General features: G+C 40.9%; 1 protein-coding gene across 1 annotated transcript; it reads left to right on the plus strand.

Moving 5' to 3' along the window:
- Window positions 1-1080: 1080 nt before the first annotated feature.
- Window positions 1081-25055, plus strand: PLEKHG7 (pleckstrin homology and RhoGEF domain containing G7). The gene is given in 14 exon segments (XM_050324830.1): window positions 1081-1237; window positions 2460-2500; window positions 4225-4320; window positions 5462-5611; window positions 7588-7683; window positions 9516-9623; window positions 10945-11058; window positions 12760-12934; window positions 14882-14997; window positions 15759-15852; window positions 16937-17016; window positions 18378-18537; window positions 23367-23464; window positions 24948-25055. Coding segments are annotated over 14 exon segments (1593 nt in total).
- Window positions 25056-26652: the final 1597 nt, after the last annotated feature.

Here is a 26652-nt window from a genome sequence, read left to right on the forward strand (position 1 = left end):
TATGTCCATCCTTCAAGTGTTAAGTCTCAGACCTGGCCCTGCTGACAGCCTTCAACCCTCTCTGTTGTTAGAGCAGCTTTCATCCGTATCGTTCAATTGCTAAGGCAATTGCAAGCAATGCCACTGTCAGATCATAAAAAAAAAATGTATCATCTCCATGTCCTACTATACACATCAAATCCCAGTTCTCTACCTCAGAATTCAACTGCCAGTTGATAAGTTCTGAAGTGACTATTCATGCACTTAAGGGGAAAAATATACCTGCCAGATTTCACATCAAGTGTTGGCAAATGGCTAGGTATTCACAGTAAGGTAACTGCCTAGGCAAAAAGAAAATCCCAGTAAGAATCATGCTTAACTGACCAAAAATACCATGCACAATAAATGGTTACTGAAAAATAGAATTCTTATATATGTACACACCCTCTGTGCTTCCTCCCTCAGCTACTTAATTACTGACCCTTTTAACCCTAATGTAGCCTTCATGTATCAGTCAATTGAAGGCAGCACAACAGCAGCTGTAGACACCAGTTCCTCTGCAGGAGTATGCTAAATTAATTCCATATCAGTTGGATTATTAGCAAAATCCAAAAAGCTTTTTGATATGCACCAACAGTTTCTGTACATGAATGCAAGCAGCCTCTGGCACAAACACACAGTTGGATATAGAATGCCTGTGTCACTTTCCTTGATGGATCTACATGCTGGACAATGTCCTCTGTTAGGAGCAACGATAGTTGGGAAGAGTAATTTATTTTTTATCAGTAGGGCCACTAAGTTTTATTACATTCAAAATAAAAAAATACTTTTGCCTAACCTCAGAAGAATTCAGGTATTTCCAATATCTAAATGCTATAATTATTATCTGAGGCAAGCCATGTCCATAAGCACCTTGATCTCAGCATCACTGAGGAGTTTGAAAGATAATTAGATATCTGATGCTGATCACTGAAATTTTCTCCTCATTGTTCCTTTAACACACTCTGTCATAGCTACTGTGATTTGGTTTTTTAGCTGATTCTCTCCTGTATCAGCAAGGAGCATTTCAGAAGTTTCCTCTGCAGCCTCAAGTGGAGAGAGATGACATGTGTTGTTGTTGCATCTCACAGATCAGCTGAGCGCAGGCGTAGCTCCCTGGTAGTGAGTCTGCCGGGACTCAAGGTGTTCCCTGGAGACCTCCTGGTGTCAGACAGTGCCACGGACTACCTGCCCTACTCATCCTTCCTGCTAAGTGCAGGTCAGATGTGGGGCAGGGGATGTGGGGAGAGGTTTGCTCCTCTGAGCCCAGCAAAAGCCAGGACTGGAATACGTGTGCATGTGGGATGGGGAGGGAGGATGGGAACAATGACAACATGAGGAAGTGCAGCCTCAGTGAGGGGTCCTGTTACCCCACATCAAAGTGATTCAATTGCCAATGCAAGCAGATAAGATAAAATTTCCTCCCTTCACAGCTTCAAGCGGAGGAAAGAGAGTGGGCCTGTACTGCCCTTTCCAGTAATGTTCTGGCAACAAGGTTCTGACAACATGAGTTGCAGGCAGCAACTCATGGCTAGAGGTTGTTCACAAGACCTTCCCAAACTGAAATGTAGACCTGCAAGCAATTTCCACAAGTATCTATTGTGGAATATAGTAATGTTGGAAGTGTGATTGCCAGAGACCAAAGATCCTGCTGGCCAGGGATCAAAAGTTTCTCAAAAAGAAGTCAGTCAAGGTAGCTTGGCTGCAGCTCCAGAATCTCCATGACAGCAAATAAGCCAGCCACTCCCAGAACAGCCAAGACCTCCAAAAACTAGAAGGACAAAGTTTTGACTGTGATTTCCACTCATACACAGGCCTGAAAATAGGTGCCACATAACACAAAATCTTTCCAGATTTCTTGTTGAACACAGTCACTCCTCACCACTCATCAGTGCATTCCTAAATCTAGATCCCCATCTTTCCCTGTGCCCCACCGAGGACCACAGATTTTAGCTGGCTCCACTGTGCCAGCCTCATGACAGATCTGAGGCTTAGGGTTTGTATGATTGTTTATTCACAGGAGTTCTGAATATCTCCATAACTCCAAATTGTCACTAATGTGCACACATAGACTAATTTTTGCTTTAAAACAATACCTTCAAGAATTGTCTTGAGGTATGATGATTTTCCCATGTAACGATTTGGCAATCAAATACTGATCATCTGAAATAAGTAGGAGTGTTTAGCATCATCCAAAATCACATCACAGATAATCATAATTCTTGCTAGGAGGAACCCAACAACCTAGGGGTTTAAGTCTGATGCACAAACAGCCCAAACACAAGTATTAAATCTGAGTCAAGTAGTGTATATTCTATCAAGCTTCACCCAAAAATAAATATATGAATAGATATATATATATAAATATAAAAATAATATAAATAACAGTTTTATTTTTAGCTATTTGTTTCTTTACTGATAACATTTGTTTTACCCATTAGAGCCCAAAAAGTCAAGGTGGCCATTTGTCAAAAGAGGAGTTGTGAGTATTTTACCTTTTTTTTTCCTTTCACCAAATTTCCCTTCTCCAACAACTAATGTAGGTAAAAATAGCTTCTTTACTTTCTGCCCTTGGAGAAAGGCAGCCAGAAGGTGAGCTGAACTCAGAGGTCTCAGCCCACCCACCTTTGGAGTGCTTGGACATTAATCTACAATGAAGCCTGGGTGGCACCAGTGCAGCCACCAGTGCCACTGCACACGATGCACATGCGAACAGTCAGTGCCACTGCTCCCTGTCCCTGGGGGTGGTGGCAGGAGAAGTGTCTTGTGACACCAGGAGGACAGAGTGGGATGGGCAATGCAGAAGGTCTCAAACAGGGTGTTCAGGGGTGGGAACAGGTCCAGTGCAGGGTGAGGTAGCACAAGGCGAACAAGTCACTTGCATTGTTGCTTTGATCATAGTGTATCCCGTATTTTCTGCATGTCTTAGGGCTCTGGAGTGTCTGCCAAACTCCCACTCATGTTGAAGGAATCTAAGCTTTACCTATCTAAGTAGCTTTTCAGGTGCTTTCTTAGGCCTTTTATGCCCTCGTGGGTGCCCTCACAGTTGCCAATAAAAGCATACACACCAACACAATTCAGTGAATATCCTTGTCTAACATATTTCCTTGTCTTTTCCATTTATGAAAACTTTCAGTTACTAAGGTATTTGAATTTCCTTTCTACATACTGTTTGGAATTCAAAAAATTATTTACAAGTGTCTTGATAACTTTTCCCCCACAAGCATATATTTGTGAACAGTCCCTCCCCAATATTTTTTGCATTTTATCAAAGAAGAGTTGGTGCAAATGAAATCATTGCAAGTACTGAGATTAGTATGTACAAGAGTTCCCTCTTCATTTTATAGCAGTTCTATAGCATTTGAAGGAGCATGGCCTAAAAGTGAGAATTTTTAAATTCAGCAAATTGCTTGAAATCTGAAATAAAATATTGATACTTGATATTCAGGAAAAAAGTGATTTCTGAGGCTTTTATATTCCATAAATTTCTTCTCCATTTCAAGCTATCTTTCAAAATTAAGAGCTGAACTTATACTCTGAGTTTCAAATATTGTAATCAAACACATAAAATTTCAAAATTGGCTTGAGTTCAGTGCCTAAAGTTCGGACAATAGAAATCCATATAATATACTGTTCCAGAGAGCAGATAAAAGTTAGGCAAACACCTTATAAGTCTGTACCCACTGCATTTAAGTTAGTTCATAAATAATGATTAAACTTTTTACATGGCCTGAAAACACAAAACCAAAACAAAAGCAAAAGTTTTTATTTCATGATCCCTCACACAAACTGCTGCTGCTCTTTAAGCTTTCTGAAAGCTCATTTTACAGACACTACTCTGTAGCTGACCAAGAAAGCTTATTCAATATATAGCTCATCAGGAGGATGATTTCAACTATGAATCTGTTGTTACCTATGTCTGACAGTGCTAAAGGAAGAAAAATATCTTATTTGTTTTGTTTTCCAAGGGTAGCCCATTGTGTTACATAAATAAGACCTTACTCATCCAGATGTAGTGGCACCTCCACACCCCACCCATAGCTACAAAGAAACCTGCCATCACTGCATTGTCTCTGTGTAGGAGAGCCACGAAATATAAAGAAACCACTCGCTGAAGGGCAAACTCCTTTCAGATTAGGGCAAGGTTACTGAGCTGGGTAAACTTCACTTGTATGAATTAGGGGTGGTTTTTCTGTCATTCAACAGGGTAAAGACAAACAGAAGCAAGCATCTGATCTGGAAAATTGTCTTTCAACTGTTAAGATCATAGACTGCTGCACATATGAATTTTTCTGCTTTAAGGTATCAAAATGCTCAGTATGCTTATCGAAGATACTTAACAATGGGAGAGGAATTTTGTGTTGTTTTTAAGTTAATATTTTTCAGCACATTAATCTGGATAGACTTTCTGTTAAATTAATACATAAGTTACATTAATGCATAAGGTATATTAATACATAAGGTACATTTTTGTCATTTGAAATAGAGGGGCAAGGGGGAAACTGAGGGCCATAGAAGGTTAGCAAGGGCCCTCAAGACCATCTGCATTTTGCCAGGTTTTCAGACTGTCTTAGGTCAGGAAAGTACCACCTTCAGAAAAAAGCCCTCAAGACAACCCTCTCAGCAGCACATGCAGGTCTGGGGAAAGAAACTGCAGTGTGTCAGAGATGTCAGATGGGGCACAGTCACCCACATTGCTGCCTTAGGACTGTGCTCAGAGGCAGCCACAAAGCAATCAGAGCCAACACCAAGGTTTGGCTGCAGAAATCCCACCAAAACCTGTCTGCCAGATAAAAAAGGCTTCTGGCCCCTAGCCACAGAAACAACAAGCTTGGACTACGAGGGTGATTTTCAGATAACACACACCTAACACCAACCCCTCTCCAAAGCAAACCTTTTGCTTCTCATTATTATTATTAATATTGCTGTTATTTGCAGCTTCCCAGAGACACAGTAGTTGAGGGCTCCTGTCAGTGTCTAACTTACATGTGGACAACTGACTTTGGAGCAGGTCAGTAAGATGATAGTGGCCACCTTAGGACTAAACAAAACAATTTCCAAGTGACTATGAAGACATAGTCCTTTGTACCTTGATTTTATCATCTGGAAAATAAGAAGTTATCATCCATCCCTGCTTTCCAACAGCAGCACAACAGATTCAGTTCCTCAGCATCTGCAAGCTGCCCACTGCTTTTTGATACAACATCCCACAAACATAGATTATCCTACTGCATTACTTTCAAATTCAGTGTGTCTGTATTATAAATATTTTGGAGGAAAATGTCAAGTTTTTAAATTTTTTAAAGAAATCTTTAAGCTTTCAGAAGAAAAATCACTAATACTGGCAGATGAGGTCTTCAGGAAATAAAACATAGATTCTTTTCATAAGGTCTGAAGCGGTTGATGAAACAATTGCTGGTTTTCTTTTTTCTTCAATCAATAGAGTAAATCTTGGCATGAATTTATAAATGAGCAACAGACTGAGCAGAAAGATGTCGACAGCCGGTTAGAAGTGAAAAAAGAAGCAGCAGTGTGGGAACTTTTCACAAGTGAATGCACTTACTTTCTGGATCATTTATTGGTTCTCAAGATGGTAACTTCAGATTTCACTTCACAAAAATAATTACATCATTTGTTCTGCTGTCAGTATGGCAGACACAAAGCCACCTGAAACCTCTCATTAGGTGTCTGTGGGGAATGTATTAAGCACTCGGTTTTTCCTCTCATCTTTCTTGCTCATCCTGTTTTCATAGTTCCCTTTGGTTTCTGTCATTATGGTTGCATATCTTCTTCTAAACATCACTTTCTAGTGATGCAACCTAGTGCTCTGGCATTACCATCTGATCACATATTCTTTCAGTAATTTCAACTAATATCCCACTATTCATCTCATGAAGCTGAAGCCACTCTCCAGTTAGCTGTTTCTGTACTGTACTATTCCAACTGAATGTTTCTGTACTACTAATATGGAACATTATCCTCTTCATTTAACTTCATATAGAGCTATGGTTAGATTATCCTGACTAGAGCAGGAAAAGCTCAGAATTCAGCAGACCTGTAGTTCTAATATTACATGAAAACAAGCATACTTAAAACAGTTCGTCTCCCGCAAAAAATCTATATTACCTCCATCATAGTGAATTCTAAGAGTTTGAAATATGAACAAGAATATTACACACAGTTACAAGAATAGCTGCACTATTCAGTCATTACTCATCAAAATTAAATGTATCCATTTAAAAGGAAGGAAAGTTCCAAAGATATTTTCTTATAATTTTTCTCTTATTCTGCACAGACAATTTAGGATTTTTATTAGTCAAAGGAAAGAGCTTTGTGAAACATTTTCCATGTTGCTGAAAAGTAAGCCTGGACAGTACAAGAAGTACTGCAAAGTAATGGAAATAGAGGAGTGGGCTGAATTTCTCCTTGGTGGGACAGAACAGGAAGTAGGAGGAAAGGGAATAACAGGACCAGCTATTGGTCCAAGGTAGGAGGAAAGATCTTTCCTTCTGTACACTTTGTTCAGAAATCTGAAAAACTGAAAAAGTGGTGAATTCTGGGAGGGATGATAAGAGCAGACATGTAGGCCCTTTGGTGAGTCTGATGTAGGAAAGCACAGACAAGCCTTAGCCAGCTCTGCATGACCCGTGAATGATGAACTATTCAGTCCATGCCAGCTTCCCAAACTCTTCTGCCAAAGAAAGAACTCATTGCATTTGGGTAACCTGTTTACAAATACCTACTTGCTTCTAAGTATAGAAATATTCCACTGATTTTAATGAATCTCCACAGGGAGCTTTAAGACCACCATAAATCCTCTTTAAGCTCTCAGGTCAATCTGTTCATGGTAACTAAAGAATTACACAAGGCTAAGCAAAACACTCTCACTAGCTATTCAGTCTTGGCAACTGGGTGATGGGTTTTTCATTAATGCTTTTCACACACAAACAAAAAAATCTACTTGGTAATCCATAAATTTTAAGCTTTTTTCAGATTTAGGTCAGATTCAGTATGACTCAAACAGCCTAAACAACATAAAATCTTCAACAGCTAATAAATACACATGCAGTTTTCATGCAATGGAGGTTAATAAAACAATCCAAAGAGATGAAAAATCTTCACAGGGCCTCTACTTACATTATTCCAACAATATAATTTTTTTCCCATAGTAACTCCAAGCAGTTTAGATGCATGAAATGGGAAGGAAAACATTCAGAAAGGTCATAGAAATGTGTAACTGTGCAGCTGATGTTACTAATTCCTTTGCACACGGAATCTTCAGATGGTTCAGTTGCCCCTCTTCTGCCAGAGGACACAGCAGGGACATAGCTGCCTCTGTGATAGTCACAAAGAAACCCCAAAAACATCACTCATATTGTCTTCCACACACAAACCCCAATATTTAGCCTTTAGTCAGAGCAGGAAACTTTCTCTCCATAGTCTTCCCTCCCCAAATCAAATTATAATTTCATAATAATTACAGTGCAAATACTTTTTTTTTTTTTTGGGGGGAAGATACATTGAAATGGTATAAATTGTAAATAATATGGACTTGTTTTGGTTTTAAAGATATTTGTGAACACCCTAAAATACCTCCAGAGTAATGAATTTCTCTTGGATGTGGATTTGTGGAGACTTTTTGCAAACTTGGAGGAGTTAAACAAGGTGAGTAAAAAAACAAAAGTGTTACTGAGATCAGAAATCAACTAGCCCAACAAAAGAAGACAACAAACTATCCATAAAGTTTCTATTCAGTTTCAGTGTTCACATTTGGAACTTTGTTCAAATAATCAGTCGTTTCTTATTTCTATTTGGTATATCAGTGACAGTCAAATATAACCAGTGCAAATCATTCTCTTGTGTCTCCAGCAAAAGATAAACAGGCATTTTAGACATGGAGGATAGCTCATTTGGCAGTTGTTTCTGAAGTAAATGCAAGTTTGAGACTATTTCTCATAAGTAGTGACCTTTTAAAAGGATTTGTGAAGATGAACTCCTACTACACTATCCTTACAGAGAAACAGTAAGCATGGCAAAATAATTACTACAACTTTTGCAAATAGACAGGCACAAAGACTTTGCTGTCTATTATGCCACTCCAATAGAGCAAGTTAAAACAAAATGGTGACCTCCTTTCTCCAGCTGAAGTTTCCCTTGGCATGTGTGTAAGGATTTCTCCCACACAGACTGGATGCTCTGTGCTCCTGTGCTACTTACCTCCCACAGCCAAGGAGGAAGGAGGCCACAGGGCTTGGCTCTGATGTGCTCCAGCTCTTTGCTGCTTCTGGTCGGTTGTTGAGAGACCACTTTCAGCTCTGAAAGTTAAGAAATCTCTAAATCCAAAACAACTTTTATATTACTTTAGAAACAAAACAGAAGTTCTTCTTAGCTTGAGGGCCCTTTTACAGGACACCTTAACCTTAACAGCACAATGAATTTTGGAAAACACTCTTCAGCTGCCTTAATTGCATGACTGCTCACAATCACATCACTTGCCCTAAACTAGTTGCTGAGTTTGTTTTTTCCTTTGTTGTATTTTCCTTGCCTTAATAGTGAGTATCTCCTTTTTTGGCCAAAACAAGAAAATCAGAAAAGGTCTTCAAAGTAGGGACAATTAACTCAAACACATGAGCAAGGCACTGCTGCTCAGTTACAGACCACACACCTGGTGAGCTGCAGAATGACCAACAGAGCAGGTCTGGAGATACAAGAAAAGAGATTTTAAGCTGATGTACTTTACCTTTTGTTTGTTGTGGACTAAGACCATACATACAGGCAACTACTAGAGTTCAGCAGATGTACGTTTGTTGATTTCTTTGTTCTCATTCAAAGGGAGTGGTATATATTGCTGTGTGCTTTGAGCTTGGCTGGAGCTTGGTCAAGTCTTGAGAGAATTATCTTTAATACATTTCCTATTTTACTTTCTAATTTTGTTGTCCTTATTTATATCCTTATTAATGAGGATGACAAATGATCATCTGTTATGCATACTTGCATAGAAAATAGTGATTAAATTTAGGAGAAAGTAGCTGCTGTGAATACCTTTTGTGCCTTTTTTCCTGCATTTTACAGCATGTGTTTCTTCTTGACAGCAGGCTGAATCCATGAAAAAATGCATACTGTAAAAGATATAAAGGTCAAAATTAAAGAATAGGTATCACCCTCTATGCAACCTTGCCTCCATAAACACATCAAACAAAGCCGTGTGCAGGTACAACAGTTCATAGCAGTATCATAGTGGATGGTGTCTCCTGGCCTGAAATTTGGCCTAAAAATGAGCTCAGTCATAAATATGTGTGAAAATATTGTGCTCAGGAGGCAAGTGAGGGCTTAGGAATAGGCTTTATTCTGAAGATAATTCTGGCAATGTCAAACAGAAAACTATAGACACCCATTAGGCTTGGAGCCTTTGGAGAGGCCAGGGATGGGGAAGAAAGTTGTTTTCATCTTAACTTCAGGTCACTGATGTTAATTTCTCTCTTTTTTCCCCTTATTAGATAAGTCTCAGTTTTCTGAAAACTTTCTTTCAAACTGTGAAGGAGCATGTCAGCAAGACAGACTCTCCCATGGATTTCAGCTCCATACTCAGGTCCATACTCAGAACGGTAATACAATTAGAAATATTTTTGCTTTTAATAGGAATAGGTCCTTGAAGTAGACCATTTATCATAGCATGCAGGTGCTTTAGAGCAATCAAGTCAGTCAAGGACATGCCATCTGTCACAGGCAGTTTGGTCTCAACCTCAAGCAGCTCCTGTCATCAGGACGCTTTTCTTTTTATTCATTGGCATGTTTGAAGCAGTTGTGGAAATGTACTCTGTATGTGCAATAAAGTGTGGAAAGATGTTCCCTTCCTGGGGAACAGCAGCCCAGACCCTAACTAGACTTGGCCAGTGGCAGAGGAGCGCTTCAAGCTCTATGGAAAGTGTTTCCCCGAGACCAATCCCCAGCCCTGCCACTAGATGTTCCCTGGCTCCTTCCATTCCTTTGCATAGACCCTCCTTTACTCCATGAACCAGACCCACAAACGTTTTTAAGTGCTTAATTAAGAGCTCAATGGGACTGAAATACCTGTTACACTTTGGCCTGTGTCTGCTAAGAAAGCGAGAGGCAGAAACACAACTGCCCTGCCGCTGCCAAGCCCTGCCTGCCCTGCAACACTTTTGGGTAGTCTGTGTGGTAAACAAAGCAGCTGTCTAAACAGCAGTCTCTAAGAGCTCTAATTCCCACACAACTTCCCAATTCTTTTTAAAGTTGGAAATACCAATACAGACAGAAAATCAATTGATGGACCTGAACTTTCCCTAGCAGTAGAGGCCATTAGAAAACTTCTGGGAAATACTCAAACAGACCCTACCTCAGCGTTAAGATTTTTAACAGGGAAAGGCAGGTTAGAGCTTGATTTCTCACCCTGTTATCTCTGACTTCAGACATTCTTATTAATAATGTTTGTGTGAGACAGAAAAAATCCCAGACAAGACCGCATTTTATGACAGATGACATTCAATGTCTCCAACCTGAATGATGCTATGCTATTATTTCTAAGAGCTATCTAACATAATCAGACCAAAAATACTAAGCTACATGAAGTCATCAAAGCTGTTTCATAGATAGTGGTTTTATCTTCAACTTTTACATGAATTTCAAATAATTTATTTTTAATGAGAACAAAGCCTAAGAATGTGTCACTTATCTGCAGAACTGTTAGAACTGTGCTCCCATGCATTGCTTGAGTGTTTTTTTTACTGCTTTACACTTTTACTACTGTTAACTTGCCCTTTACTTTTTTAATTCCCCCTTTTCCTCTTCCCATATTTTCCTAGGTACAATGAAATCTCAGGTAAAATATTACAAAACCAAAACCATTGTTTCTCCCTTTGTCATAATATTGTTCTTTCTTGATAAATTTCCAAGTCTTTTCTGCAGTTTTTCCAGGGTGACCTCTGCCAGACACACCAGATTTATTACCTTAATTATACTTCTGCTGTCTTCTACTTGGAAAAACTGAGACTGAGAGAAGATTTTGGCATCTACCTGAAAGTAAAGTGATGATTTTGTTGTTGTACTCTTCAGAACTCCTACCTTATGACAGGATTTTAACAGCAGATTAGGAAAGTTCATTCAGACTGTGTAGATAGCATTTCACGTCAACTTCTTGAACTGCAGAGGCTAACACTGATAAGAAGTCCCCCTTCTGATGTATGTTCACCTGCACATGTGAAAGTCTATACTTGTAATTTAGACCAGATAAGAGGGGGAAGCCAAAACAGAAGAACTGGTTGCATTCTTGCAGGTAGAAAATATGCACTACTAGCCTCTGTAATTCAGGTGTTTTGTACATAATCCTTTGACTCAATGGCCTCCACTTTAACAATAGGAAACAGTTACAATATTTAAAAACTAAACAAAAATCAAGCCACGTCTTAAATTCTCTCTCTAAACAACACCATTAACTAAGCATTTATCTCCCTCTAAGGCTGGATAGAGCTATCAGTGACGTCTTTATCAAGCTGCAGCACTAGAGTAGGTTCTGTCTTTTCTGACACCACATCTGCCTGAAGCAAAAGCGCCAGCCAGCGCGGTGGTGGAGATCTCAGGGAGAAGGCTCTGCACTTTCCAATATCATTAGCAGACCAGTGTGTCCTGTAAATACCTAAGATTGATCCTTAACATTACAGGTTTAGAAAGAGACACCTGAAGTAGTGGGCTTTTTTACTGGTAGCCCAAAACTGGGTGGACATGCCTTTGTAGCAGGCAAACTGCAGCTTGGGCCTTGACGTTTCGCATCGCTTGCTCCCTGACAAGGATTTCATACGTTCAAGCTGAGGACAAAGTTCCCCAGTGGCAAGTAGCAGTGACTCTAAAACCTAAGGTGGTCTTCAAACCTAACTCAGGTTAATTTTCTGAGGTTTTCCTGAGAAAATCAAAACAGGAGATAAGAGCACCGTTTGGTCTGATAGCATGGATATGGCATCTGGAATGGGAAGCAGCAATGCAGAAAGTGCATCTGGAGGAGTGATGCAATTTCCAAGTAGAAAACTGCCCTGGTTTTGACTGGGATAGTGTTAATTTTCTTCCTAGTAGCTGACACGGTGTTGTGTTTTGGATTTAAGATGAGAGTAATCCCAGATAACAGTGATGTTTTATTTATTGCTAAGCAGTATTTAAACTACGTCAAGGACTTTTCTGTCTCTCACCCCAGCCCACAAGCAAGGAATCTAGAGACACAAGAAGTTGGGAGGTGACATGGCAGGGACAGCTGAGCCCAACTGACCCAAGGGATATCCCATATCATATGTTGTCATGCTCAGTATATAAACTAGAGGGAAAACTGGCTTGGGGGGGGCCTCTGCTCTGGAACTGGCTGGGCATAGGTTAGTGGGTGGTGAGCATTGTGCATCACTTGTTTGGTATATTCTAATTCTACTTTATTTTTTCTTTCTGTTTCTGTCTTATTAAACTACCTTTATCTCAAACCACAAATTTTATGTTATTATTTCCAAGTTCCCTTCCCCATCCCACAAAGGGGAGAGGAGGGGAGAGTGAGTAAGTTATTTAGATACCTGCTGGGTTAAACCATGACAAGAGCCTCTATACTGCCCTTGCTCTCTCTGCAAAAGAAATTCATGTTTCATTATTCCTTGTCTCATTAGAGTCAGCTAACGGTGCAGAAAACTCTTTGCTACCTCCCAGCCAGGGAGTAAGATGAAGCCTAAGGCAGGTTTTCCTTGTCTTCAGCAGTGGTGTGAACAAAATGCACAATGCAAGAGGTTGCATCTGCCAGAGCTGCTGGTCGCTCCTCTGCATCGACTGACGCGCTATCCTCTCCTCCTTAACAACATCTGGAAGAGGAGCACTGATGAAACAGAGAAAGGCCTTATCCAGTCACTTTAGGAGAAAGTGGAAAAGTCCATATGTAAGTAACCAAGGTTAAAAGTCAAGTATGCAATTACCAACTAGCAAGTTACCTGGCCTTTTTGTGCATGTCCTTTGGAGTGTGAATTGGTCCAGTCTCTCTGCAGAAATGCAATGAGGATGTTCCTGCCTTTCTACAATCCTGAGCCTCATTCTGTAGCGAATCACTTGGGCCACCTTATGCTGTCAAAGCCTCTCTGAGCAATGCCACAGGATTCTCAAATCAGTGAGTCACTTGTACTTTCTCTGAATCATCTGCATGACAGGCAAACAATTAAGAGCAGATCAGAAATTGGAACAAACCAAGAAATATCTCAAACAAAGAAGTCTTTGAGTTGGATTTACGTCTAGGGAAAACTTTTTGTGGCTGATTCTTAATAGGATAAATTTGTACTCACAAGGGGAATATTATGTCCATGACCTTTCACTAATTACAGGGTTCTACATGTAAAGTAGCTGAAGAGTTGTCTCAGCTACAGATTTTCTCTAAGTATTGTGGAAAATAAGGGGCTGGTCTAGGTATTAATTTTACCCTGCATTTTGTTTTAGGTAAATAATTTATTAATTCTATATAATTTATTCACTCAGTCTTGCTCAAAAAGCTTTAAATGCATCTCTAAGTGCCTTATGGTCATATAGTTCATCAGCAGACAGATTTATTCCCCAAAGGCTTTAACCAGTCCCCACTGAAATCAGACAATACAGTACATCAGCAAAACACTTATCCCAGCAGTCCTGACAGGGAGAAGTGCCAAACAGTGCTTCATCCTCACGAGCAGCACACCAGGGCCTTGAGCCACCCAGCAGGGTGGGTCACTCTCTGCTGCCATCCTTCTCCTTGTGCCAGAGGCTGAAGGCTTGAGCATCGCCCCAGGAGATGAGGAAGCAAGAGAGTTAACATCTTCTACAGATACATAAATCTGGGGCTACTTCTTCATAGGTAATACTCCAGTGACAGAATTACCATCTAAAAGAGAGACTTGGGTTCTTTCTCTTCTTGCCAAGTCTCATGAGGAGTCTGTCCTAATGTCACACAAGAAGCACACTTTTCTACACAGAATGGGTCCCATAGGAAAATAAAGCGGTCTTATTGATAGCCTGGAGATGTCTGCTGGCAGGACAGCAGCGTTAGGTATGGCCCCAAAAGACCATGGGATATCTAGCGAATATTACTGGCAAAGAAACAGATCCTTTCAGAAATTAGAGACCTCTGGGTAAAGGAAACCAAAGATAGAGGAGTGATCCCTGTTTGTTCACGGACGCCCAACAAGGATCTGCCTTCATTTTCTGATCAGTGAATCAGTGGCATAAAGAACAGTTGCAGTCACAGCATTACCCTTCTGGTGGGGAGGTGTGTGTCTGAAACAGTCATCTGCAATATCACTCAACCCAAAAAGTTGAAATTTAAGTTGCAGGTCCGTGAAAGCTTTCCCCATATTGGCCCTAAATCTGCAATGACACAGTCCCCATTTTTCACTTTCTGAGGCACTCCCACCCCAGTTAAATATTTCAGTCACTTCTCCAACATTTCCTCCAAAATTAATTCTCAGTAATTGTAACAGTCTTTTTATCAGGCTATAAATAATGAAAATTATTTTTCTCTCACTGTACCACACAGTTTAGAAAGGCAGGACCTTTTTAAAGATATTTTTTAAGATTACAGTTTTATTGAGTTTTATATGATTTCCTCTGTTCCCCAGACAGATTAGTAAACACAACCTTTTCATTTAGCAGTGAATTGAAGCATCTTTGAATGCATGAATTGAAATTCTGTCCCTGTTGACCTAAGAAGAGTTTAAGCATTTTTTACAATGAGGCCAAGATTTCTTCTGGGGCCTAACATGTGAGGCACTTTGGCTTTCACTGGAGAAAATTGGTATTTAGCATCTTCTAGGAACAGGATTGCTTATGCCAACTTTGGCAGTAACTGGGGTTTCACACATTTCAGGGGACCTGGAAGGTAAAGTCAAGTGGTTGGACAACTTTCAGAAGTTCAGGCAGCTGCAAGAGGTCATAATTTGGCCTCAGGTCTGGGATCGTGACAAAAGGTTCTTTGTCCCAGAGGTAAGAAGATTTGAAAGGGCATTTTTAACTTGGGGATGATTTAGTTTCCTATGTATCTTTATAATGTGGTCTAAAGTTGGCTGGTTGTCTGTATTCTATTTACTGGGGATGGCTCTAACAGGAGCAGCTGCAAACACTGTAGCTGAATACACACAGTGCCTTGGATGACAGCATGGGTTCCTCCTAGCTAGCATCCAAGAGAGTGCAGTCATACAGTCCAGGAAGACTCTCCAATATTTGTTTTTAGGGGACAGAATTAAATGGGATACGTGTAAGTATTACCACCATTTAACATAGATATTAATTACAAATTATTTGCCTCTCTCACTCCTTGAGCTGAGCCAAAGAACTTTTCATTTACATTTAAGTAGTATTACAAAAAAATTACACATCACACCTGGGTGTGTACCTTTCTACTGTTCTAATCCTCTTACCCAAATAGACAGACTTTAAACAGCATTATGGTAACATCACCAAGTGAGTCTCACCTCAAGGATTTTGTCTGCTCATATACAGGGCTGCAAAAACTATTAAACTCACTTCGGAAAAGTAAACTCCAGCTTAACATTTCAAAAGCATAAACATGTTTAAGCAATAGCACTGCTGAAGAAACACAGCCGTGCTCAGTTGTCAGCTGTGTGATGTATTTAGCCTGAGACAAGAACACACGTATGCTCATCTTCTTTAACTGCTGGTTACCTCCCAGTTCATGATCAAATATGCAAGAATACCCATTTTCTCTCTCTTTTTTTTGGGTCAAGTGTTTGAAGCAAAGCTTACGAGAAAGCAGCAGTGAAAACATTTTGTCTTCAGCAAACAGACTTCTCCTTCATGAAGGGAGGCTGATGTTAGCAGGTAATGTCCCTGAATGTCCTGATGCTGCGAGATAGCTTAACAGAATTATACATTGTCACGGCAGGTTCAGAACGAACCTCTGCAATAGCACTTAGGCAGGCGCATGAAAGAAAAAGCAAATTTGTAGCTTGTCAGAGAGAGACTCAGATACAGGCAAACTGCCAAAAGGATAAGTAGTCTGTATGATAGTTTATTGACACATCTGAATACTCAGTCTGCCAGGTGCTGAAAAAATCAGTCAGGCTGGCCAAAATCTGCCACTCAAAGGGAGCCTGTGCTGTCATATTGAAGAATGTGGAAATAGGGAAACAGGCAGTTTAGATTGTCCTAGGCGCACCACATGGCAGGGACTGATGTCAACATATCTCACCCCTCTAGCACCATATCTACTATGTGTTTCACTGAAAATTACTGAAGAGTCCAAATGTATTTCCTATTTTTATTTCAACTTCATCTCTGCTAAGTCTGCTGTTCTGATAGATACCTTGGAACAAGAAGGTGTTATCCTGCTAGGTGGCTCCCCTTTCATGACCAGAGCACTCATACAACATGCCATTAACTCCACAGGTAGCAGAGTGATCCAACACAAGCAAGTTGATTTCTACAACACTTTCTATCACACTTGTATGATGCTATCAAATAACACTTCATCACTGCAAAGGCATATGAAAAGGGCAGCATACCAGGAAAAGGTGGCACTTCCCTGTTCCTTTATCTCTGCCATTTTCAGAAGTTTCCGTGTTTACCAGGCAGGATTTGCTAGTCTATAGCATGCTGATTGTTGTAATTTGTACAACATTGATTCAGGTCATTTTGCCTGGCATTCAAGTAGTTGTTTAATCACAATGAGGTAGCTGCTACAAGGTACAAGTATAAATAGCCAAAATGAACAAGCAACATATGATTTACTGCATTTGAGAAGACAGACTCATATGAGGAACGAGCAGTGGTAAATTACTGGAAGCAAGGCTTCATTGTTAAAAGCATTTTGTACAATGCAGTGATTCACAGATATGCCTCATCTTAGAGGCAGCAATTCCTTAAAATAATCACACCGTAAAATTGTCTTTTTTTTCCTTCTCAGAAAGCACAAGACTCCTTGATGTCTACCTCTTCCTATTCGATGATTTCCTACTAATAACCAAAATTAAACGCTACAAAAAGGTAATAACGTATAGAGATATACATGGTTGTAGTTGTTATGGTTTTTAGTTTGCTAAGGATTTTGAAGGTACTTTAGCAGATTGATCTAATGATAAGATAACTAATAAGATAATAAGATAACTAATCAACATGAAGAACAGGTGATAATTCCTTATGCTAATAGCAAACCATAACACTGATTCAAAACCCTGCTTCTAGGCTCAGTATGTTACAGGAACGCTATTACAGGCAAAATTTACATCAAAAGACCTTAATATTTTCCTGATATTAGGGAATGTGCTGGATTCTCAAGTGCTGAGAAAAACTAAACCTCAGAAAAGGTTCAAGAATGGAAAAAGTTTTCTAATGTTCCCTGAATGACTCATTTCAGTAATCTGAGATTTGTTTTATCCTAGAGATATCAGAATTGTGGGAAAGGGAAAAAAAAACCCAAGAAAAAAGAAAGGGAAAAAACCAGGGAAATGCTAAAATTATAGAAGCTTGGCTTTATTCTCAGTTCCTACACTGCCTGTTGTGCTCTCTTTGCCTTGATTTCCCCTAGCTTAAAGCTGAGATATAGTGACTTCACCTAAGAAAATGTTTCTTGATGAATGGTGCTATAGAGTTCTATAGATAATAAGGAACTGTATTTAGCCACAAAAGAAAGGCACTGGATGACCAAAAATTCCTAAAGCTTCAGTGTAGGAGTGCATCTAGCTAATTCAGTTTATGAAGCTGATTTAAACTAAGTCTAAATTGACCTTTGCTAAATCTCAACAAGTTTGTGCCTGATTTAAAAACTTCTTGTATTATTTTTTTTTTTTTAAAGAAGCAGGTGTTCTGCTTTAGAAAGAAAGGAGATAGAGAAAACATGCAGTGAGGGATTTGGGACCAGCAGCACCATCCCTTAGAAGGAGTAGTGGTGTAGGAAGCAGAAATTCAAGGGACCAGGTACCCTCAGGCAAGTCTTTTAGAGGGTTGTCCCACATACATGTGTTGGTGAATCTTCTGTGAAGGGCTGCAACTCATCTGCAGCTCTGGGAATTTTCTGTCTCCAGCATTTATGTGAGGGGAGATGGTGAAACACAACTCCAAGAAATAGAGAAAAAGACCTGCTATTAAAATAAGAGGGGAAGGGGAAAAAATCCTTTTGAACACCTTCGGCTGATTTCTGCCTGTGTTTCTATTGTGTCTTTTTAATGCAAGGTATGACCTTGCAGGAGAGCTCCAGGTACCAGTGAGTTTTTCTAAGATTCCTCAGGCAAAAAAGCTATCTGTGTATCTTTGATAAGAGAAAGCACATAATTTAATTCTCTTTAGTGCCTATACTTCATGAGCAGATGGCAGACAATAGGCTAACCAGCTTCATTTTCTATTCCCAGAAATATGGGGGTTCAGACACCAGCTTAATCCCTGTCTGTCCTTCCCTCACTCCTGAACTGCAGTCCTTCATAAGAGAGGGTGGATTTTGCACAGTCCTGGACCAGCCCATCCCACTAGACAGACTAACACTGAAAAACATTGAACCTGTCCAAGTTACAGGTATGTGCCTGCATGCATCTGAATGCCTTCATAAACACCACGTCAATGCACTCTGTGTGCATGGCAGTGTAAGGATAAGATGCTGTTTGTCCACAAACCACCCCCAGATGCCTGAAGAGCAAACACACGTGCCTCACCACTGTGGCTTCACAGCTCTGCTCGTTTTAAGGCATGAGCGACTGCCACAGACTTTACACCCCAAGTCCCCCTGCCTCTAAGAGTGACTTTCACATACGCACCAGTGACTGTCAGGTATTATCCATTCACCCCAAAGGAGGTATCAAGGCTCAAATTACTTCTTTCTCACAAGCCAAGTATTTTCTTGCCCTAATTGTCCTAATATACTCTCTCAAAGCCCAGGCCTCTTTCCCAAGTACATTTTCAATTCCATTCTAGTTAGGCAGCATTTTTTCACTTTTCTCACTACATTATTCTCCTAGGTGTCCTCCCACATGCACAGCAGCCATTCTCAAGGAGGCTGGAGAGGGGATTTACCTCCTATTGCTACTCCTACTCATCTCTCCATTAGCCCTCAAGAGGACAGAAATCACCATCATATATCAGTGCTTCCTTGTTCTCAGACATCCAAATGCATCACTGGGGAAAACCACCTCCTATAACTGGTGCTGCGCAGCTGGGAGAGGAGGGGAGGAGGACTGACCTCCAGCGAGAGTGACCAGCCTTACCCTGCCAAAACAACATTCCTGAAGTCACCGAATCAGAGCTTGGATGAGGGACCAGGCATGAAACATCAGACCTCCCCTTGGTCTGAGCTGCTGATGCAGGCTCTCACACACCTAACCGTGGTGGTGAATGGTGCTACATCCAGCTGGTGGCCAGGCACTAGTGATGTTCTCTAGGCCTCAGTACTGGGGTCAGTCCTGTTTAACACCTTTGTAAAAAGCCTGGATGAGGGGAGTGAGGGCACTCTTCAGTTCACAGACTACACTAAGTTGGGTGGCAGTGTTGATCTGCTGCAGGGTAGGAAGGCTCTGCAGAAGGATCTGGACAGGCTGTATCAATGGGCCAAGGCTTCAATAGGGTGACATACCAGGTCCTGCACTTGGGTCACAACAACCCTGTACACAACAAACCTGCGCAGCACTACAGCCTTGGGAAGAGTGGCTGGAAAGCGGCACAAAGGAAAAGAACCAGAAGGTGCTGGTCAACATCTCACTGAACATGAGCCAGCAGTGTGCCCAGGTGGCCAAGAAGGCCAACGGCATCCTGGCCTGTGTCAGAAATAGTGTGGCCAGCAGGACCAGGGAAATGATTATCCCTCTGTACTCGGCACTGGTGAGGCCACACCTCAAGTGCTGTGTCCAGTTCTGGGCCTCTCACTACAAGAAAGACATTGATGTTCTGGACCATGTCCAGAGAAGGGCAACAAAGCTGGTGAAGGGTCTGGAGGGCAAAGGTTATGAGGAGCAGCTGAGGGAGCTGGGGGTGTTTAGCCTGGAGAAAAGGAGGCTCAGGGGAGACCTAATCACTCTCTACAACTACCTGAAATGGGGCTGTAGCCAGGGAGGGGGGCAGTCTCTTCTCCCAGGCAACTAGGGACAGGACTAGAGGAAATGGCCTCAGTCTGAGCCAGGGGATGTTCAGGTAGGACATCAAGAAGAATTTTTCCACTGCAAGTGTGATTAGACATCGGAATGGATTGCCCAGGGAGGAGGTGGAGTCACCATCCCTGCAAGTGTCCAAGAAATGACTGGACATGGCACCTAGTGCTACAATCTAGTTGACATGGTGGTGTTCGGTCAAAGGCGGGACTTGATGACCTTGGAGGTCTGTTCCAGCTTAATGATTCTGTGATTCAGTCTAACACTGCCAAGATCACAGGAGCCTCCCATATCAAAGAGAATTAAAAGAAACACAAATCTCTTGGCTGCAGGGTCATCCTAATCCTAAAGACTGAGAGGAAAAGCTTAGGGAGCTAGAGCGCTCTGTAGGAAATCAACAGATAAGGAGAATAAACCTAGAGCCTGTAAAATTCATGATAACTTTGAAATATATGCACCCAGAGTATTTAGCATTCAGCATCAATGCTGAGAGGAAATAAAGCCAGGCAATAAAAGGCAAATGACTAAATATGAGATAAGGAAATGAACACAGAATAATAACCCATTTTTAAATGTGCTCCAAGTGTTGTCTGCCTGCCTAATAAATCTCCCTACCAACCCAGCAGAAATGGAGCAAATACATCAGCCACCTCTTGCCTGCAGGGTGGAGGGGAGGGCAGCCCCATGTCCTGTGTAAGCCCAGGCTAGATGCCAGGTGACAGCTTCTGCAGCCACCCTCCAGTTTGCATCTAAAAGACTGGCCAAAAAATCCATAATGAGGATGGGAATAAGATTTCTGATTTTTTTTTTTTTCCAGGACAGCATTTCCTACATTCAGAGATTTTTAATCAGGGTCTTTATATCTTTGTGATCCAGCATCAGGATAGACAAAGTTGTCTTCTGCATCCCAGCCCAGCCTCTGTCCACTGGTTATGACATTATCCTGCAACCTGGACCTGACTTCTCTCCCAGCTACAGCCGTTCTCTCCAGCTACAGCTGTAGCTATGGCAGTCTCTGTTACTAACGTGTAGTCTTGCAACAACTTCGAAGCCCCATCCTAATACAGGACCCCTTGGGAAAGGGTACAATAAAAATAGTGAGAAAAATTACCATCAAGGGCTTGCAGTTCAGATTTCCACCATTCTGTGTAAAACAACAGGCAAACCTTCTAATGTCAACAGAAAATGTCCCTTTGCAGAGGGAAAAAAATAATTAAATATTGTCTGGAATGTATGACCTTGGGGAATGTTGCCAATTTATTTGTAGTCTCAAGGAGACTTTCATTACTGCTGGCACTAAAAGATTAGTTAGCATGTTCCCAGAAAGGGCATGTGATCCATCACATTAATCAAAAATGAAATCCTGATTTTTGATCTAACAAGTACTTTTGCATTCATTATTTTGCTGAGGGTTGACCTCACTTTGGAAATAAACAAAGCTCAATACAAGTACTAGGGAAAAAAAATGTTGTGATATCATAGAAATACCCTTTTGACACCAGGCAGGAAGCTAAAAATTATGCAGGATAATTCTAGTCCAAAGCCGCCTACGTATCAGTGAAGAGATAAGAGGTAAAATGGTTTGCTGATAACACCTGGAAGCTATCCTAAAAGTAGAACTATCTGCAAACACCATGACAAAGTTACAAGAGATGTAACTTTACATGTAAGTGTAATAGTAGGAACCCGTCTCTGAAGGTTGTAAGCAGCAACATAATTTCTGATTAGAAGATCACTTTCTTTTTATCATTCTGCTCTGGATTTAATCTTTGCAACTACTTATTATTACTCCAGTAATAATGCTTTACACTACATTTGAAGGGGTCAGACCCACTGATAGGTAACTGTATCAAAGACTAGTATACTGTATTTAGTATACTAGATGCTACTGCATCAAATCTTTACAACCACAGAATTTCTTTTAGAAAATATTATTGAGACCTTAATGCCAAGCATTGTCCAGAAAATTCATTTTAAGAACTGTAAAGTTCTATTTCCTATTGACCACAGACAGGCAGAAGGTGTGAGTTCAGAAACATATCTCCTCTGCTGCTACAAATTTCTGCTGCTGATTTGCTGCAGTAGTTTACCAGTCTGTGCTCCATTTCCCTTTTCTACAAAACTAGGATTATACAGTTCTTCATCTGGCAGAAACATTCTGAGCACTTGGCCAGCACTTGTAAAGCGCTTGGACAGGAAGCATTACACAGCAGCAAGATAATGTACATAGTATAAGACTTCAGAGCAAGTTATATGAACTAGATGAATTTGTCAAAAGATATGTCAACTGCAGTAGGCTCCAAAAAATGCTGCCTTGTCGCAGCAGCTTGAGATCTGAGCTATTCTCAGGCTGCATGATTGAGGATTCAGGAGCAGGGCTCTGCTTAGGGTGAGCGCTCACAGGGAAGCAATCCCACACCTCAGTCACCATTGCTTCATTCAGAGTAACATCAACTCCAGTTTAAAAAAATGCAATGCCATGTGAATCCAGAGGACTGGAACAGGTTGCTGTGTCCCCCTCCCTGCTACTACCAGCCCACCCAAGTATGCCTGCTGTCTGCCACAGGGTTTTGGCTGCTTGAAGATGCTTTTCTCTCCTCTTCCCCTAAGCTTGCTTCATAGCAGACTTGAGCCACCCCTTCATTCCAGATGTGACATTTTGTGTCAATTTGTCCCCTTGCAAAAAAATGTGCCACATGATGCTCAAAGTCATCTTCAGGACCAAAAGTCTGGCAGGAAACAGGGTGGCAACAGGAAACAGGGTGGCAACATGCTTGGTCCTGTAAGATATTGCTGCCAGCAGCCAACTGGGGCATCCCCAAAAGGAGCACCAGCTCAGGCACACACCCAGGAAGAACCCAAACACACCATTAGCCCAAGTGCAGTCACTTCCCTATGTGGCAGCTGTCATAAGGATTTATTTCAATAAAATAAAAATAGGGCCTTCCTCTTCAATTTTTGATACTTGTTCTCCTCCAACTTCAGTTATGATTTAGTCCACTTTGAAGGGAAATATTTCTTAATGATCCTCAGCTAGACTCAAAAGCACCTTAGCTGCACAATGATAAAGTATTTAAAAATAAAACAAATGCAGGTAGAATTGAGATTTTGAAATAAGAAAGCTTTCCATCCAACAAAAAAATTCATCCTATCAGGGTTGAAAAGGTGATTAGATGTATAATTTCTTCAATCATAATTGATGAGATATAAAATGAGACTGACAGCTGTATGAGACGTATTAATATCACTTCTTCACATTCTTCACAGTCTTCAGCCTGTGAAATGCTTTCTTAATACAGTATGAAAATAGGTATCAGCAGTGTATAGCAGTCTTCTTGCTACAAGCTCCAACAGAGACTGCCAAGGTAAGTAGCACACCTTATTTTTCTTCTCTAATTACACAACTACACTTTCCCTAAAGGAGGAGAGCAGCTGTGATAAGAATCTATTACAGTTGTGTCATTTGACCAAAACCAACCAAAACAAAATAACACCTCAGTGCTCTGGCTCACACATTTGTTACAGAATTTTTGCTGTTGAACATGTACCAGTTTTATATCAGGGTTGACAGCAAGTCATATTCTTGTTGAAAAGCATTATCAACTCTGATTTCTTAAAAAAAGAAAAAAAAAAAAAAGAGCCATTTCTTGCATCAGAAATGACGATGATCAGCCCCTAGTCCAGAGAAGTCAATACCAAACCCTGCCCACCAACTCACATGCAGTAGTACTCAGATCAGAAAACTGTCTAATGCTCATCTAGCACAACATGCATCTTGCAATTTCAGACTGAACAGATGGTATGATTAACTTCACTGTGGTATAAATTTACCCCTTATTTTCACACCATATCCCATTTCTAGTAACAGCACTGTATATAACATCTGAAAGTGTGTCAGGCACTTCACAGTATTTTGCTTTCTCATGTAAGTTGAATTTCATTCTCCAATACCTAATGCACAGAAATTTGACCACCACTAATACTAATTCTTAAAAGTAAACAGCAGTAGACTTTTTCCAGGAAAAGCAATGAGTGAATTCTTTCCGTTTCCAAGTCACTGGTTGGGACTTAGAACAGGTATCTACTGAAGAAGTGGTTACCTTCTCCTGTTAATGAAATATGACCTTTCTTTTTCAAAGCTGCCTTCACGCCAGGGCTACCATCTTCTCAATGTCATAGAATCATAGAATCATAGAATAGTTTGGGTTGGGAGTGACTTTTAAAGGTTTGAGTCCAAAGGATTAATCCTTTTAAGATTATTCCAATGTGTAATCATAGCAACTCAGAGACAACTCAGCCTCTGTGATAAGACCATTGGACTAGCAAAGAGAGAAGGAAGCTACATATTTTAAATTATCTCTCCAGCCATCACCCTCTGTCCTCACGCCTGGATGACAGCAACTATAGGGCTGAATGTTGTCAGCACCATGATAGAAACTGAAATTCAGATGGCAGCATATGGCAGATCTTGGAGGGGAACTGCACTTGCAAATAGAACTGCGGCTGTCTTAATCAGAGGAACAGCATTAAAAAAATAAACATCACATAAAAACAGGTGAAAGAGCCGTCAACAAACCTCACTAGTACAAGCAAACAGAGCAAATCCTACCTTCCAGTCAAAAAGGAAACATTCACTGGAAATCTCTGGCCAAGACACAGATTCCAGCAGTATGTAGTGGCCTCAGCAACTGGGAGAGCCTCAATTCTGGGATAATTCATGTTTGCTTCAGCAATTATGAGCAAGAGCCTGAAGAAAGGCTAAATAAAACTAAAGGCTCTGTGTGTTTATGCATCTGAATGGAATTTTTTTAGGTTGTCTTGGTTTACAAATACTTTTTCTTGTTACAGAAAGCATGGATGTCACAGATAGAAACAGCAATCGCCAATTACACCACAAGACACCAAACCAGGAAAAGCACTGAGTTCTGCTTCCCAGTTGAATCCTCTGAAATTTAACAATGCCAGCACTGCACCGACAGAGCCAGTGGAAGACTGCTGTAGTGAAAACACAGTTATCTCTTCCAGAATGCCTTAAGTTTCTGAAACTAACAGATTTCTGACTTGACTAGACAAAGGTGAGCAGTTTGGACCATGCCATGTAGGAATAAATTGGAGAGGGAGAATGAGCCATGAAACAAATGTATGGCTCCTAGATGCTCTTTGCTTCATTTAGGGAAGACTGTCTCCACACAGGGAAGCTTTAATACAGCCTGTAATTTCCTAGAAGCATGACAGGAAAAAACTCCTATGTTGGTGAGGAGAATTCATTCACCAGAGAGGTCAGAAGGCTTATTCCATCATTCAAACAGTTTTAATAAATTTCACTAAATTACAGTTGTGTAGCCATAGCTCCTGATAGTTATGCATCTCTACCTACTAAACTATAATATCACACAATGCTTTTTGCATATATGTGTATATGTGTATATCTGTGTGTGCACTTACCTGCTTCAATCTCTCCAAATGCAGCCTAGGCTGCTGTGATACACACGTTCCCCTGTGCCTATGATGGGCAAGCTTCCTGGGAAAGGAACAGCCACTCAGGCTCCATGCCAAGCGGTGAATGTGTAAAGCAGGAGAGCAGAACAGAGTGCAGACAGCAGATCTGCACAGGGACACCACACAAGCTGCAAACATTTAGACACAACTTGTCTGACACGGCCATCTCCCCAGTCCCGTGCTCCATCTCCCCAGTCCCAAGCTCAGCTGCACACTGCATCATACCTAGTGCTCACCAGAGCCTCACAGTGTCTTCAAACCAATGCTGACAGGACAGAAAGATATTTCAAGCCCAAAGCAGTCACACCTGACAGACTAAGCTCTGTGCTTTGTGTGCTGGCAGAAGGAAGCAGGTACTTCACTCAGCATATTTTTTACCAAAACAACCTTAAGCCACATCTGCTCACTTACGAAACAAGTAGTGCCAGAGGTTCTGTAATTCCAGGAGGCCAGCATGTCTCCAAGGAGGGCAGTAGTAACACACAGGCTGTCTTCACAGAGATGCAAGCTCAACAAGCTCTTCTGTGGTCTCAAGGGAAAGACACCTCAGGAAGCAGTCGAGGCAGAAATTGACTTCCCAACTCAAACTGCCTTTCAGAGACCTCTTCTCTCCGTTTTTGTCCACTTTTACACAGACACCCAAGTAAGACCTGCTTCAGTAGCCAAACACAGGCTTTTGTTAATGCTCCCACAATTCAATAGTGTCTCTCTCATAGGACTGATCACCCACATCAATCATCTGGCTTCTCTCTGCAACACAGTTCCACTCTGAAAGAGCTTTCTGTCTCAAAAGCAAGACTTTCATTTGTCTGAAAAATAAAACAAGTGCTACTTTTGAGTCTTCCAGTTATGGCATTTATCCAACTGAATGTGATGTCTGAACACAGTCAGGGACAGAAGGACTTTAATAGAATGTGGGATATCCAGCAGCCTTGTACAGCTACTGGAAATGGAAAGACTACTCTGAATTTAACCTGTGAAAAAAACAAATTTGAAAAACAGTCATTATGACTGTGTCCTCAGGAATGTGAAAGCCTTTGTTGCAGCTCCCCCT

Source organism: Myiozetetes cayanensis, unplaced genomic scaffold (assembly GCF_022539395.1).
Source record: "Myiozetetes cayanensis isolate MyiCay16 unplaced genomic scaffold, myiCay2020 scf3, whole genome shotgun sequence".
Classification (NCBI taxonomy): Eukaryota; Metazoa; Chordata; class Aves; order Passeriformes; family Tyrannidae; genus Myiozetetes; species Myiozetetes cayanensis.